This window comes from Dermacentor variabilis, chromosome 2 (genome assembly GCF_050947875.1).
Source record: "Dermacentor variabilis isolate Ectoservices chromosome 2, ASM5094787v1, whole genome shotgun sequence".
In the NCBI taxonomy this organism is placed as follows: domain Eukaryota; kingdom Metazoa; phylum Arthropoda; class Arachnida; order Ixodida; family Ixodidae; genus Dermacentor; species Dermacentor variabilis.
The window spans coordinates 253,933,004-253,948,346 of NC_134569.1; the positions used below are offsets into that span (position 1 = coordinate 253,933,004).

The following is a 15,343-nucleotide window of genomic DNA, read 5'->3' on the forward strand; positions in this document are numbered from 1 at the left end:
TCCATACAGTTAAATCCTGCCAGTTCAGCTACGGTATGGAAGCGCTAACTTACCTCTACTTTGTCTCGCTGATTTTATTAAAAGTAGTCTTGACAATAATGAATTCGTCGGCAATGTTTACTTAAACCTAACAAAGCCTTTGATACTATTATTCACACGATTTTATTTCGTAAACTTGAATCACATGGAATACCTCGCCCTGCTATAGCATTTTAAAAAAGGTATTTGTCTAAGAGGGAATTTATTGAGCCACACATTTTCCCGTTATAAAAATCTTGGCCATGGGTACCACATGTCTCAATATTGGGGCGTTTGCTTTATTCTGCTTACATTAATGATATGCTTGACATTTATTATTTATTTTCATACTCTCAGATCCGAGGGTATTACAGAGAGGAGTGTTCTAAGAACAAATTGTTAATCGCAACCTTGAAGGCGGCAGGGCGTTGGATTGCAGCGACGGAGGCGGAAGGTGGTTCCAGTCACTGCTTGTTTGCGGCAAAAAAGAGGCATGGCTAGTGTTAGTGCGGCATAACGGAATGTTAACCTCGTGTTTGTGATCGATCCGTCAGGACAAGTAATCTGGGGCGAGGAAAACATCGTTTTTTTAAGCATTGCATTGGTGTAAACAACATTGTCATAGAGATTTAACCGGAAGCACTCGTGGCGTGACACCGAAGTGTCGGTAGACCTAAATTACTTTTCATTGAAGAGACGCTGGCCTAGCGAGAGTAACTCACAGACCTCACCAACCAAGGTTTCTATGTTCTGTGCAATGACGATACAATTATAATAGATAAGGGTGTCTGTTATGTACAAATAAAATAAATAGAACTATTGACTACCTGATGAAAGGGTGCAACGACAATGATCTAATGATTATTCCATCTAAAATGAAATTTTCAGTCTTTCATTCGCACTACAAGTCGCTAATTAATCCTGCTTCGTTAAACTTAAGCCATCGTTCTATTACCATAACAGATTACGTTTCATTTCTAGGTGTTACCCTGGAAAGCTATTTGAAGGTTCGCCTGCACATAACCATGTTACGCTGAAATGCGCTTTTGGCATTCGGGCGCTTATCAGGACACGCCACCACTTTTCTTCTTGTGCTTTGTTTTCGCTCTACTTTGCATTCTTAAATTCACACGTTTGGAGGAAGCTTTACCTCGGCCCCAACTCCAACGCGGCCTATTCAAATATATGTAAAGCGCAAAAACTTTTTTTCGGAGATAACCCCTCGACCAATTTTAATGAAATGTACTGCATTTGAGAGAAAAAGTTAAATTATAGTGACTGTTGGAAGTGCAATTTCGATTTAGTGCCTGAATTTTGTTAAAAAGATTTTTAAATATTCGGAATTTAGAACTGTTTAGAAGCACGAAGTTTACAAATTATTAACTGCGCATCAAGAACAGATATCGCGGTTCTGTAAAGGGCACCCACCAGATTATTGAAAGGGAAAAATTTTAAATATCTTATCTTGCCTGAATTTTTTGAGTTATGTAGAAGGGTTTTACAAAAGCTGTATTTCCATATTACTAAACTTTTAGATTTATGTGTAACATAGCTATTTCGTCCGCTTACATGTACTATTAGATGCAACTCACACAATTTTGATGTCATTTTTCATTGCTAAGTTAGAGTTTTAAACTTGTCAATTTCATTTTCTGAAACTTTGCTATTTTTGCCAACTTTTAATAAAAATGGCGACGTAAATAGAAAATTTGAAATGACAGTCGCTAGATTATAGGCTTTTTTATTTTAATGCAACAAACCTCGTGAAATTTAGTGCAATGGTTACCGAGAAAAGCGAGTTGCCCTTTTACATGCAATTACGTACGAGCGCCGGAGATGCTGAAGCTTCCTCTTAAGTAATGATTATACGCTTGGAGTAATACATATTTGTTATTTGTCTTCAGTGCAGCATATACGAAATCAAGCAATACGTGTCATCATTCACAGTACACCCCGTGCCAATGCTTTCGGCCTACTTGAGTACTCCAAAATTTCGTATGTAAAAAAGTTATTTAACTACAATTTAGCAATAAGGTGTTATAATTGTTTGATTCCCAACTGTCCTTTCATTACATTCAAAGACTCCCTTAGGAATACAAACCGCACTAAGTTGCTTTCTAATTATCATTTTTTTTACCATCTGTTCCCCCTAACAGTGGTAAAAAAAATCTACACTGGCTATCATTAAACTCTGGAATCGTTTTTCTGGTTAACTTAGGAAACTGCCTACATTTCGGTGTTTCAAAGCTTCACTAAAAGGTATTCTGCTAGCCTATGATAACTTGGCCTAATAAACATTTGTATTTTCAGGTACGCACTATTATTATTTCTCCCTTCTTACACCATCCCTAACAGTTTCTCTCTTTCATGTGTGCACAGTGAACCTCATTTCTGTTTCTTCGCTCTTGTGTGCTCTTCTACAGCTAAAAATTTTATAATTTTTTACGCTTTCATTCTTATTTCTGTTACACTAAATGGCGTTGGAGCATTCTTTGTGGAGTTTTTCAACCACATTTGCTCTTCTTCTACCGAATATATTATTACGTCGTCCACTGCTATGCTGACATGAATTATACAATTGTGTTACAATTTCTAACCGAGGATCTACTTGTCAGTATTATTACTTTAGGACTCTCGTCTGACAGCGCTGGAGAGCTGGACCCATTAGAAAGCACTGGAGAGGACAGCCCACAATAGTGTTCCTCTTTTTACCTACAATTACCCCCGGGAACGAAAGGGAAGCCGTCCAGCGACTTAACAGCTTCTCAATATGAGTGGATCATAGTACGGCTTTGTCGAGTCGACGTTGGCAATGTTTCGTCCACGACGGCGCATATCTGAACACTGTTCAATGGGTTCGATCCCGTAGTTAATGGGGGATTCGCAGTTGACGATATGGCAGGGCCCTTCATACTGGGGCAGTAGTTTTCAAAGAGAGCCCAGGTGGAGCGGAAGGAACGGAAAGCCGCCCAAGCGTTTCAGGAAGCAAGGTGGGCGCACATGTGGTGTCACCTCGAGTGTTCGTCTGCAGCCATTGGAGGTAAAGACCCGTGCCAGATCGCGGCACTCTCCAGCATGTCCTGCCGAGGCAGAAATGCGCGCACATTCAGATGCATCCTGCCGGTGGGACAGAATTCTGTCGACGGTGTGCGACTGGTGCCTACGGTACAGTAAGCAAAAGGGTGAAAAGCCTGTGGTGCTCCGAGTGTTGTACGCACAGGTTACGAAGGGCCGAATGACGGCCCTGTGTGGTCGGAGGCGACGTACATCGCAAGCATGTTGCCGAGAGTACGGATGAAGCATTCTCAAAGGGGCACTAAAGTGAAAAACGGTTTCTTGTGCATCAGTAAATTACAGTTCTACAACACCAAAAACACAACTCTTACAACGATAAGACGTTTGGTAAGCCAGAAAAAGCGCAAGAACGAAATACGGGTGGCGACGCCTACTTAAGTTCCTGCAAATGGGGGCTGTGATGTCTTGGATTTTGATGGCATCTTCTAGGGCCTACTAATTATATATAACGGTACACATTGACTACACTGTGTTCTAAAGGAACCAAATATTAAACATGGCAAGTTTCGGGAACGTTTATTGAGCTAACGCGGCCCAAATGCGAAAACAGAGTTTTGAATCCTTGACGACACGCTGACGTACCGGCGCTGGGGTTTCGGTGCCAAATTCAAATACTGATACTCGGACCTTCATTTTCTCATGAAATTAGCAAACTGTTTTTTTAATGACTGCCTTAAGGATTCTCAAACAATGCTTCATTAGCCTAACTGATTTCCTGTTTCGCTTTAGTGTCTCTTTAAGGCCATTGGTTTCCGGATGGTATGCCATAGTTGTGCAATGAACAACGTGGTACTTTTTATGAATGGCTTTAACTACTTCGGATAGGAAGACACGTCCGCGATCACTGAGCAGGTACTCAGGTGGTTCATGACGCAGGATGAATAGATGAAGAAGGAAGAGAGGCAACATCGCGCGCTGTAGCTGCCGGGAGGGCTACAGTTTCGGCGTATCGCGTTAGGTGGTCAACCGCCAAAATGGCCCAGCGGCTTCCAGCCAATGTCAGGAGAAGGGGCCCATACCATTCTGTTAAATATATTGAATTATATTGATTGTATTTTACTTTGTGAAAGTTTATTGTACAGTGACCTCTGGCGTTCAAAAGCATTTGGTTTATCCATAGTACAATTGTCACACAACATTATTATATGTTAGCGCCTTTCTTACACTGCATTTTTTGCACTGTATTCCCATACGTGCTCTAATTATTTTATGTTATAATCTTTTATTGTACTCTGCCCCTTAGACGTCGGTTTTAATACATGACTCGTGGAAGGTTCCAGTATGAACGCTGGTGCCCACGTGGTTTCCAGAAACTACTACACGATTCGCGTCGCGCATATAACAGGTCACAGAGACAATGGCGCCTCTCGCGCGCCCCTCTGCTTTCCTCTTTACGCTTTCGCCATACCCTCCTCCTCCGCTTCAGGCCTCATGATTTACCCTACACTCTGCTCCTCTACTCTCCTTCTGCTGTCTTCGATAGGTGCGTTTTTCATCTGCCAATGCGCTCCGCGTTCTTTTTATTCTCTGAGAGGATCATCTGATTGGTTACGCCGACGACACCGAGGGAAGCTGACGCCCACCGCAGGAACGGGCGCTCGAAAGCGGCGCTCTAGAACTGGCCAACCTCTTAGTAAAGCAATAAAAAGTAAAGCAAGTAAAACAAGTAAACAAGGGGGCAAAGTTGCGGCGCTTCCTCGTTTACGGCGCTCAGGGCTGTGTTTCACGAGCGCCCTCTGGGCCGCGTTGGTTTCCCATGAGGAAACTAAAGCGTCTTGAAGCTGTGGTCTGCTATGTACCGCGGGCGCCGAATGATGCCGCGACAAGTCTACTGGCCGGAGGACAACCGCGTTTGGCTGATGTTTGGCTGAAGTCGTAGGCGCTGAAATCGGAAGCGGTGCCGCCTACGTTCACATCCAAATAGAAATTTGAACTGCGCGCCATGGAGCTGCGCTCAACCGTAGCCTTCGCAGTGCCAGACATTGAAGAAGGAGCGGAAGCAACGCGAAGGGCGTGTTTGATTGCCAATAACTCCGCTTCTGCTGAACGCATTGAAGCACTTCATGCGGCGAAGTATTTCTGAATTAGCTCATTTTAACTTCAAGTTCCTGTCTCCACTTCCATAAAAAGTGGTTCACGGCCCCTTGAAGATCTGCGCCTGCAGATGGTGCCAACGGTGCGAATTTGAACAGGCTAAGAGAAAGCTAAACCATCAGTAAGTGCTAAGCGCAGGTACACACCCATCAATTTTCGATGAGCGGCGCACCTCTGCGAAGGGTCCTATTGTAGTCATTGCGTATGCTGTTGAGTTTTTGGCGATCTGCTGAGCGCAATTAGTGCGGATTGCCCGATGTAACAACGCCCCATGCCGTACTAGAAGCAGCCGTGTACCTTTGTGATTATCAATTCCGTTTGATTAAACATTAAATACTTGGTTGACAACGGATGAGGCCTAAAGAACGAAAGAGGTCCCCTACACTACCATAGTAACTAAAAAAACGGCTCCTGACAGGCATCTGCATCAGACACGCAACAGTATCCGCGAAATTATGAACAAGTTAGGTTTACCTCTTGTGAAGAGCACCACCGTGTCCAGGAACTCTTGGAAGCTTATACGCCCGTCTTTGTCCTTGTCGACGCAGTTGAACATTTGCTTTACGAACAGCGAGTCTGGCTTCATACCAAGGGCTTCGGCGAACTCTTGCTTCGACAGCGACGTTCGCATGACCATTATGACGTCGTTGCCAACTTCCTCGAGCTTCCTCTTCTCACCCGGCTTTAACCCGAACGTCTGCATGAAGAGTCGCATTGAAATGTAAACACATAACTTTCGTAAATACGACGCACAGATTATTTGTATTACTAAGAAAAAAGTATTTCATTGTAAAAATATAGCGAACACACTGTGGGTATCATGATAGAAATATTCTCTTTTTCTCATCAAGGCTGGATGTTCAAGCACATGATTGTACCACTTTCAATTTATGTCTGCTATTTACGTCTAAATTGATTCCTTTTCTACCTTTTGAATAATGTTGTAGAATTCATCATTGTTGCCCGTCATGTCCACGTAAATTACAAGTCCTATCCCTTGTTTAGTGTTATCGCGAATATCTCCGTTGCGTATGATGTGGCCACTAGTCAGCACAGTATACGCTTCACCAGTTCTAATCTCGTTAAGGCCAATGATATGATAGGGACTGCTTGATAATTCCCCGGGGAGCCCTGCTACGTTAAGGTTGCTTGTGGGGGTTCACGTGTCGCCTCGTAATCATGTGTGGTTAGCGCAGATGCCTCCTAATAAAATAGCGCCTGTCTTTAAAAACTTCTGTAATCATGTTTCCCGCATTTGACCAATTATGGGCCACTGGGCATGCACCACTCTGACACAGGTTCGTGCGCGTTCATGTTCACAGACGAGTAATTGATTATCATCACCGAATTGCGTGAAAATATTGCTAGTGTAGTAGAACATATCCTTAATGCCTCTATGAACTATTGCGTAGGTTGAAATTCGGCAATGCAATCTAATGGACGCATTAAATTCCTTGATCTAAATCTTACTTTCGGTGAAAAGCACATTTGTCGACTTTACAAGGCTAGATCAGGAAAGAAGACTGCTTTCTACAAGTGCCCACTCTAAACTTTTGTGACAACAAGCCACAAAAGGCCGTCTGCGTTTGTTGAAGAACACTGGACTATATGAACGCTTGTGACAGGGGAGATTTCTCAACGACTTCCTGTGAATGACCATTATTTTTATTTTCTCTCCTTATCTGTTCCTCCCTTTTCCCCTCCCCAAGTGTAGGGCAACCAACCGGGCACGTCCTTGGTTACCTTCCCTACCTTTCCCTCTTTGTTTCTTTTTCTCTCCACTCTAAACAAGGGAAAATAGGCGTCGAAAAAAATTATCTGGATGCCTCAAATAAATTTTAAGAGCACCTAAAATTATAGAGCTTTCGTTAGAAGGTCAATTTTTTTAATCCACAAATAATTCCCGTAATGTATATTGAAATTTATGTGAAAGCCTTTTAAAGCTGCTGAAGTAACGTATTAAGCCGATTATGAAAACAGAGAGAAGCTACAAGCGATGCCATATTTGCATAATAGCTCACATATCGCAAAAAATACGGAAGCAGACATGTTTTTATTTCGATTTCGAATGAGGAAGAAATAATGATATCGATGGAACGATATAAGCGTACAACGACGACGGCATGACGACGATGACATGTTGATTTCTAAATTATCACGATGATATAACGAAGATTGCGTGACGATGACAACATAAGGGCAATGACGTGACGACGCTGGTGTGACGACGACAGCATGACAACAACCCAATGAAGAAGCGAGAATCAAGACCTTGGCACTGCCAAGACGGCATGATGACGATGGTATGACAACGGATGCATGGTAGCGTTTGTGTGAAGGCATAATCACGACAGAATGAAGACAGCTTGACTATGATAGAATGGCAAACAAGGAATGATGTCGATGGATGGACGAATATGGTGTTACGATGACGACATGACGACAATGGGAATACTGACGAGATGGCGATCGTGCAACGACAGCATGACGACTGTATGACATCAGCGGTGTGACGATGAATGCATGATGAAGATGGCAAGACAGCGACATGAGGACAATGGCATGGCGAAGAGTGTATGATGACAATGGCATGACGAAGGCCCCATCACAAAACCTGTATGACGACTATGGCTTGACGATGGCATAACGAGAGTCGCATGACGCAGCTGGAGTGATAATGAAGGCACGATGGCGAGAACGTCACAAAGACGGTCTCACAATGGAGGCATAATAGCAACATGGCAAGGGTGCCCTAATCGCAATTGAATGGCGACAGACTGACCACAAGGCAGTGACAAAGAAACAATGACGCTGAAGGAACGATGAAGGTGATTTGGCTACGATGGCATGACGATGATGGGTTGACATTCCTGAAGTAATGACACTGGAAACAACAGCGTGACGACAGTGACATGACGGCAAATGTTTGACGACAATGGCATGACGACAACGGCATGGCAACAGTCGGATGACAAAGCTGCTGTGACGATGATGCAATGATCACAACGGCATCACATGCCCGAACATATAAACAGTGACGCAAACTACTGGGACCAATGGGTCGGAGTAGAAAATGTGACGATGAAGCATGACCAGAGTAAGATCAGGAATCTAAAATGACGACCACTGAACGACGACGACGGGAACACTATGGCGGTGCGACAAAAAATGCGTAACGACTGTATGGAGACGACGGGCTGATAACGGCGTCATGGCGAGTGTCGGATGACAGACCTGAAATGATGGTGATGCAGTGAACACGACGGCATCCCGACCACGAGCCCTTGCTAACTCGGACGACTCGGTCGAGGCAGATGGCGTGACGACGACGGCGTGACGAAAGTAAGATCGCTAGGCTGCACTGACGACGATGGAGCGGCTACGAAGGCATCTCGACCAGGAAACATACCTAGCGGCCCAAGCAGGCACACAACTTGGGCCACTGGCTTGGAGGCTAGACATAAGTACAAATAGGCTCAAAACGGATGACATGGGCAAAAAATGCTATGCGCATTAAAAAACCGGGCACAAAGCTTGTGCAAAAAAGAAGGCGAGCCCATTCACGATAAAATTCCACTAGCGAATTTTTTCATATGATTCCGCTGAGTTATGGAAAGAGGTACATCGGGCCAGCAGGAAGGTGCTTCAAGAAGTCTGTGCGAGAACATACAGTGGGCGTGAAGAATCAATGAGAAGGCCCCTTCGCCTTTTGTTGTGAACAACGCTAGTGCACTAACATGGGAAAATAACGTTCCTAAAATGGGTGCTAAAAAGTACGACCAATTATATTTTACCCAGTCAGGATGTAATGGACGGTATCATTGTCACTGAAAAGGAGCTTGAATCTGTGGCAGGTTTGACTTAATCCTGATAGCCTGTAATATGCACACATATAATATGCCCTAAATTTATTAACATGCAGTATTACGATAAACACACGTTCCAACGCGTAAAAAAAAGTGAGGAGTCGCAGAGGCAAACGGGCGACAGAAAGGGTACACCGGTCTTGTTTCTTTTCAAGACAATTAAACTACATAAACTGAAAAAAAAGGAAGCGATAAAGTATCCATCGTGCTGGAAAGTGCATGTGACTCAACCGTGTGCCTTTCAGTTCTGTCTTCTCTTTTTTGTGCTGCGAAGCTTCGTTGCAATTCGAAATTTGTGGAGTGCAGTAGGTAACATTAAGTTCAAGCATATTTAAATGCCTACTTGTTATGCAATCATGTCTTTTTGGCGTCAAGAAAAAAACTGGCAAAACATGTTCCATGTTTTGCCAAGGAGTCTATGTGACTGCCTGCTTGAGTGCCGCGATCGCAGTCGTGCCCCGTGTGCGCGAGTATCACTTCGAAGCTAGAAATTACGGCGAGTTGGACGAAGTTCATGCAATCAAAGGAGCTCGAAACATCAAATTGCGGTGTGAAAACAGGTTAGACAAAAGAAGCATAGCGCCTGTGTTTGTGCTTCTCTGACCACAAAAATATTTAGCACGTGGCACGAGGAAACCCGTATGCGCATGCCGCTATGTTACCAGGAAATTATTCAGGACTCGTCATCAAAGATAGCGCGAAGGTGCTCTACTACAGCTAAAATACCGTAAAATCGTTAAAAAGGAATTACGGTATTCACATTAGGGAGTCCGACATTTTGCGCACGCAAAGCGCCATGGTCTGCTTTCATTTTTGCTTTAAAGTTTGAACAACAGAGCAAGGACAGCAGAGGGGACATATGAGCGAACAGAGCGATCACTTCTCTCTTCTGACAAGTCTGCTGCCCTTGCGCTGTTATTCAAGCTTTAAAGCATATTTTGCCAGCAAGCCCAATCCTACACCCTCCTTTATTCTTCTGCTTACCCATTTGCATTGTATTGTATATAGAATCTGAAGCTTTTGGTGCGCAATACCTGAAACATGCATTCTACAATTGGGCCGAAGTATAACGTAGAGACAAATTTCGGTACTAAACAAGAAGCTGTTTACTGAAAGTCTTGCACGGTATTGTACTTACGAGTGCGTATGCTTCTCGGAAGAAGTGCTCGAGTCGCTTTTGGCGCTTCTCCTTTGTCTCGGCGTTGGCTAGCATCGTGTCGCGAGTAGTATTGATGCTCTCCAGTGTTTTCTTCCGGTTCACCAGGAAGCTTTCCAGTTTATTCAGGAACTTTTTACGAGAGTGGACGCTGTCGAACTGAAGAACCTGAGAGAAGTTTCATATTTGGAAAGGGGCACTCGGAGGAATAACACATGAAGGCACGGACGGAGGAAGAATGCTTCATCTCACAGCGCAAGGTACAAAATGGGCATAGGAACATTGAATTCGCGTGATCAGCGGGCAAGTATCTAAAGGACACAAATTTGAGCGAAACTTGAAGGGCTTGACAAGAACAAAGTTTGAATATATTAAAGCGACAGGATAACGTGAGTTGTTTGAGCGATTAAAATTTTTACTGCGGGTTGTGCGAGCATGTCTATCAACTGGGCTGCCCTTGGTCAAGGCTGCCTTTAGCGAAATGAAAAAGACAACGAAATTTCGTAATCAGTAGAATGACGCACTTTCGCCCGAAAGGAGAAGCAGTGATTGCGATAGCAAATAACTGGACATCTATACAAAGCAAGGTTAGTAGTATTATCGGCAGTATAAAGTGCTGTAAATTTTCGCTTACCAATTAAATTAACAAGCATGGCGTCATGTGTGCGCAGGCAAACGTGAATGCCTCTCTCTATATGACCGCGGACATTTGCACTCAACGCACTGGAGTGAACAAGGGTGGTATCAGCGAACAGTCCTTGATGCTCCCTTTCGCCTCAACGTGAACTAGGCGCGCGAGAGTACAGCGCAATTGAAGCCGTCAGTGATTTCAGATTGCCAGCCTTTGTAACCACCACGCATTTCTTCCTGGATAGGGCGCACGCCGTCGCACACAGCCGCGGCCTGAAAAGAGGATACACGAGTTAATCTGCCCCACCCCCCTCCCTTCATAAGGCGCGCACATCCACCTCCCTCGCACGTTTGAGAAGACACGCTGTGCTGCCTTCCCGCACTCGTCGTCCACTGCATAGGCGAGCTCAAGCCACCTTCCTTCATGGTTAACCCTCGCACGCTTTTCTTTCCACGTACAGCATACAGCGCGTGGCTGCGGTATTATCGCACTTGGAGTTTATACGGAACCCCATGTCGACGCGAACGCGGACGGGGTAAGTTGGTCTGCAGTGTCCATATAATGTCCATCTCCATAAAAGCAGCGCTGATGTATAACACCGTTTTTGCCGGTCTGTTTGTGTGTTTCCTTTAGGCTTTGGCAACAGTTCATTTTATTTGGCTCGGTGAATGGAATTGGTCCAATGCATTTTTTGTTGTTGTGGTACATGGTATTCAGAAATGTTACACAGTAGATCCGCTAAAGGCATCAACCACCACAGCGACTGCTATATAAAAACAAGGCCTTGTCAGTACTCTACAGATACAGTAGGAGATGTGATTAGATATTAAAATTATGGCAAATTGAAGTAGAATACTGCCCCTTCTATAATGTAATATTGTTCGGAAAACTGCATCTTGTGAAAGAGTTCCAGACGGTGACCAGAGGGAGCGCTGAGTATCAGATTCCTTTACTTTGTTAGAGTGGTTACAAGACTCGCTGAAAGGCAAGCCTCGACGGCTAAACAATTGCAACAAAGTTCGTAACTGTGAACCTCACGCATAAGAGGTCACACTATTTGTGCAGCTGGGCCGAAGAACTGCGGCGAGGCATCTTTCATGCTTCTGTTTTTATGACACTCACCAGATCATGGTCTCTCGGTGACCGCACAAGACACATGGGCTTCTTTGCCATGTCTGTGGTGACCTCTACTACAAGGGCTGAGACCGACTTGAAATCGACTTTCCGTAGGATTTCGCCCTTTCGATTCACCGTGGATAGAGACTCATCTGGCCCAATCTTGACCTTGACAAACCGCTTGTGGTTCTGGTGCAGCCATTCTTTGACATCTGCATTCCATAAAACACAGCAAATGTTACCAAAGTGTCGACAGACAATTAGCACGTCAAAAACGTCAGAAAGATTTCCCTGGTTTTATTAGAAGATGAGGTTGTGTTCCTTTATTTTATACTTGTGCCTTACTTATTCGCTCAAGTATGAAAGGTTGGGTGGGAGATCTGCGACAATTATAGAACCGTACTAAGTTGACCTTGTTAAAGCCCCTTCAGCAAATAGAGCCAATAAACAAAGAACATAGCGCGAACATTAAACTTGCACATTTCTAATACGTATGTCCCTCGTCTTAGAACCCTCTTCAAGTTAACAAAGTGTTACACAAACAGTACGCTTTCTTTCTGAGCCAGTCTTTCAAGGTTGGCTCATTTTAGAGCTTTTCGAGATTTGTCTTCCTTTACGCCACCATTACGAAAGCATAATAAAAAGGCTGTAGCGAACATCAATCAACAAAACCTTTACATCAGCTTTTTACAAGCAAACAACTGCGACTGGTGACAATAAATTCGCCAGATACGCTTAAGACTGCTTACGCGTGGGAATGCGCAGCATTATAATGTTTGTGACACGTGCACTAGGACACATGTTGAGTCAGTTATATGGCTGCGACGTGACGTGTGCAACTATGCACGCAGTAAATCACACTTTTGGTCAGTCAGGTGGCTGCGACGTGATTAATTAATGAGTAGATAGGCTTTCTTTTTTTGTGAGTAACCTGAAGGTCAGGGTTATCGGTGAGAGGCCTATGGTAACGCGCGTGAGTATTAGTTAACCTTCTTTATTTTTAGAAGAGTTTTCAAAGTTTGTAAGTCAAAGCGCGTAGGTTTTCCGTAAGTGCGTAATTTACACGAAAAAGCGTTCTTAGTTCCTTTAGCGCGTGTCTTGTGCGGACGGAAGGAAGCAGAAGGTTTATGACTGGGTTGTTCGTGTGTGTTGAGGGCGGCCGCGTTCTGACTTCTCTAGTAAGAAGCGCGGAACAAGTTATTGGAAGATACAATTTTCTTAAAGGTTCTGCGGAGTGCGTAAGTTACGCAAGTGCAATTGTTCGTTTAAGGTACGTGTCCTGTATATAGACCAGAGGAAGAAACGTAAGCATGATGAAACATTTGCGTAAGACGCAAGTACGAGCTCGGAATAGGGACCACAAAGCTGGCGCGATTATGACTACGTACCTGTGGAGTTGACAAGACTGTTCAGTGGCACCAGTACGTGCGATAAGTACGCCACTGCGAAAGGGTAAGAACTGGCTCTACGTGAACATAGGCTGCTTAAGTTGTGTTCGGGTATTGGTGGTTGAAAGACTTCGGTTACCTTTACACTTGTGCAGCACGACAGTCAGATATGGTTAATGACAAGGGGAACGTGAACGCTCGCTTTGGCGGCACAAAATTTTGGGGTCAAAATTTGGGGTTCCCAGGTGAGCGGTTTGCACTGAAATTTTGATAGGTAGCCTGGTGGGTTAACAGCTTATTCCGGGCGTTTGCACGCTGAGTGGTATTGTGTTGTCGGGATCGACTCTTCTGTGCCAGTTGTGAGATGATTGAAGACATTCCAAGTGCCCAGGGATTGCAGAGAGCAAAGCCATATTCTTGCTCGCCAGCCATTCTCTTCCTGCACAGCGGTTGTCAGCACTCGCCAGCCGAGATTTTCCGGGCCATGGAGGAGCTGTTACGATCGGCCTGCAGTGCTACTGCTCTGCATAGCTATCTCAGCCCGCTGCAGCTGCTTCGATCGACCCGCGGTGGTGGCGCCCTTCGGAGAACCGGCGAAGACGACAGCGCTAACCGATCATGAACTTCCTTAGGAGAATTGGAGACCACGGTAGCGTTAATCCACCATGCGGCTTATTCGCAGAGTCGGCGACGGCAGCAAGGCTGGCCACGTTTGGCGGACCGTGTATTGTTGGTTGATTTGTCATGGCCTTCATGGTCTCTTTGCAGCAAGAAGAGCTGCTCTAACAAAAGGGTGCATTGCGGTACGTTTTTCCTCGGGTCACAGGATTCATCACAGACTACTGACACTCGTGGCGACTACCGGAGAAAGTAAGCTGTGGAATTAAGAGGTGCAGGCTGTGGTGAGGCGTGACCACCTGGCTACGAGGACCCGCTTAACTCGGGTTCTAGGAATCCAAAGAGCGTACGTGTGTGTGTGAGCCCTCCCGCTCAAAGGCGGGTTGACTACGCTCCTACGACTGTGGACTTGTCCGATTGGACGAAGGTTGGACAGCAGTTTTCCCTCCCCTAGGGACCTAGGGAGGACAGAGGTTTTTTAAGCAGCAGTTTGCCGGGTGCTAGAGTGTGCTCGTGCTCGTGAGAAGTGTGCTCTGTGCAGGGTGCTTGGAGCTCGTGTGCTGTATGCTTTATCTTGCGTGCTCCATTTCGTAGTCACGCTAGACCGTCGAAATGTTTCTTTTTTAATATAAATATGCACATAAATCTATGTACTCCTAGTTCCTCCCAAGTTCCTCCCTACGACCTACAACTCTGACAAGGGATAAGCGCGAGCCAACGCATATCTACCGCTGTGTGGTTGTGACTGGACACGCACGTCCTGCTAAATATGGCACCTTCATTTAAAATTAGTGTTTTGATGCAATTGGCGCAGCACTTCCATATCTGATCCATGCATCTAGGGCCGTAGAACGTAAAATTATTTCATTCTGTTCTATTCCAATCTCCTGAGATTAAAGTAACGTAACGGCCGACACAAGCATCAGGCGGTAACGGGCAGCGTTGTTTCAACAGTACAATCAAACGATCTCGTCTATTAGCAAATAACATTGCCTCCTTGGCAGCTTCTTTAACTGATTCGCTGACATGAGGCGAGGATCGCGCACAAGTGGCACGGGATTCGGCGCGTCCGCGCTAGCACAATGAAAGTAGGTAGCAGGATGAAGAGGGCGGTGCGTGTGTCTGCGATTGGTCTGCTTGCTTACTTGACGAAGGCAGGTCCCGGGAGCGTGCAACAGGAGCTTGTAAATGGCGCTACAACGAGTCCTCAGCTAAGAACACAACCGCAAGAATTGGCATAGCGATGTCTAATACGTGCCCAAAGGGTCGACGAAGTTTAGTTTCACGCAAACATCCTGATTATGCGCTGACGAATCCGTTCTCTCCGGCAGATCGAAGTATCCAGTGCTAGAGCTATCGGCGGTCAGCCTTCTGTTATTCG

General features: G+C 45.0%; 1 protein-coding gene across 1 annotated transcript in view; it reads right to left on the reverse strand.

The window, feature by feature from the left end:
- Duox (dual oxidase) overlaps positions 1 to 15,343 on the reverse strand; it is a 389,750-nt gene that overhangs the window by 141,261 nt on the left and 233,146 nt on the right. Inside the window, exons 16-18 of the mRNA XM_075682845.1 lie at positions 11,963 to 12,168; positions 10,192 to 10,377; positions 5,662 to 5,884 (exon numbers count right to left, since the gene is read on the reverse strand). Coding sequence (XP_075538960.1) covers positions 5,662 to 5,884; positions 10,192 to 10,377; positions 11,963 to 12,168 — 615 coding nt within the window. The remainder of the gene's footprint in view (positions 1 to 5,661; positions 5,885 to 10,191; positions 10,378 to 11,962; positions 12,169 to 15,343) is intronic.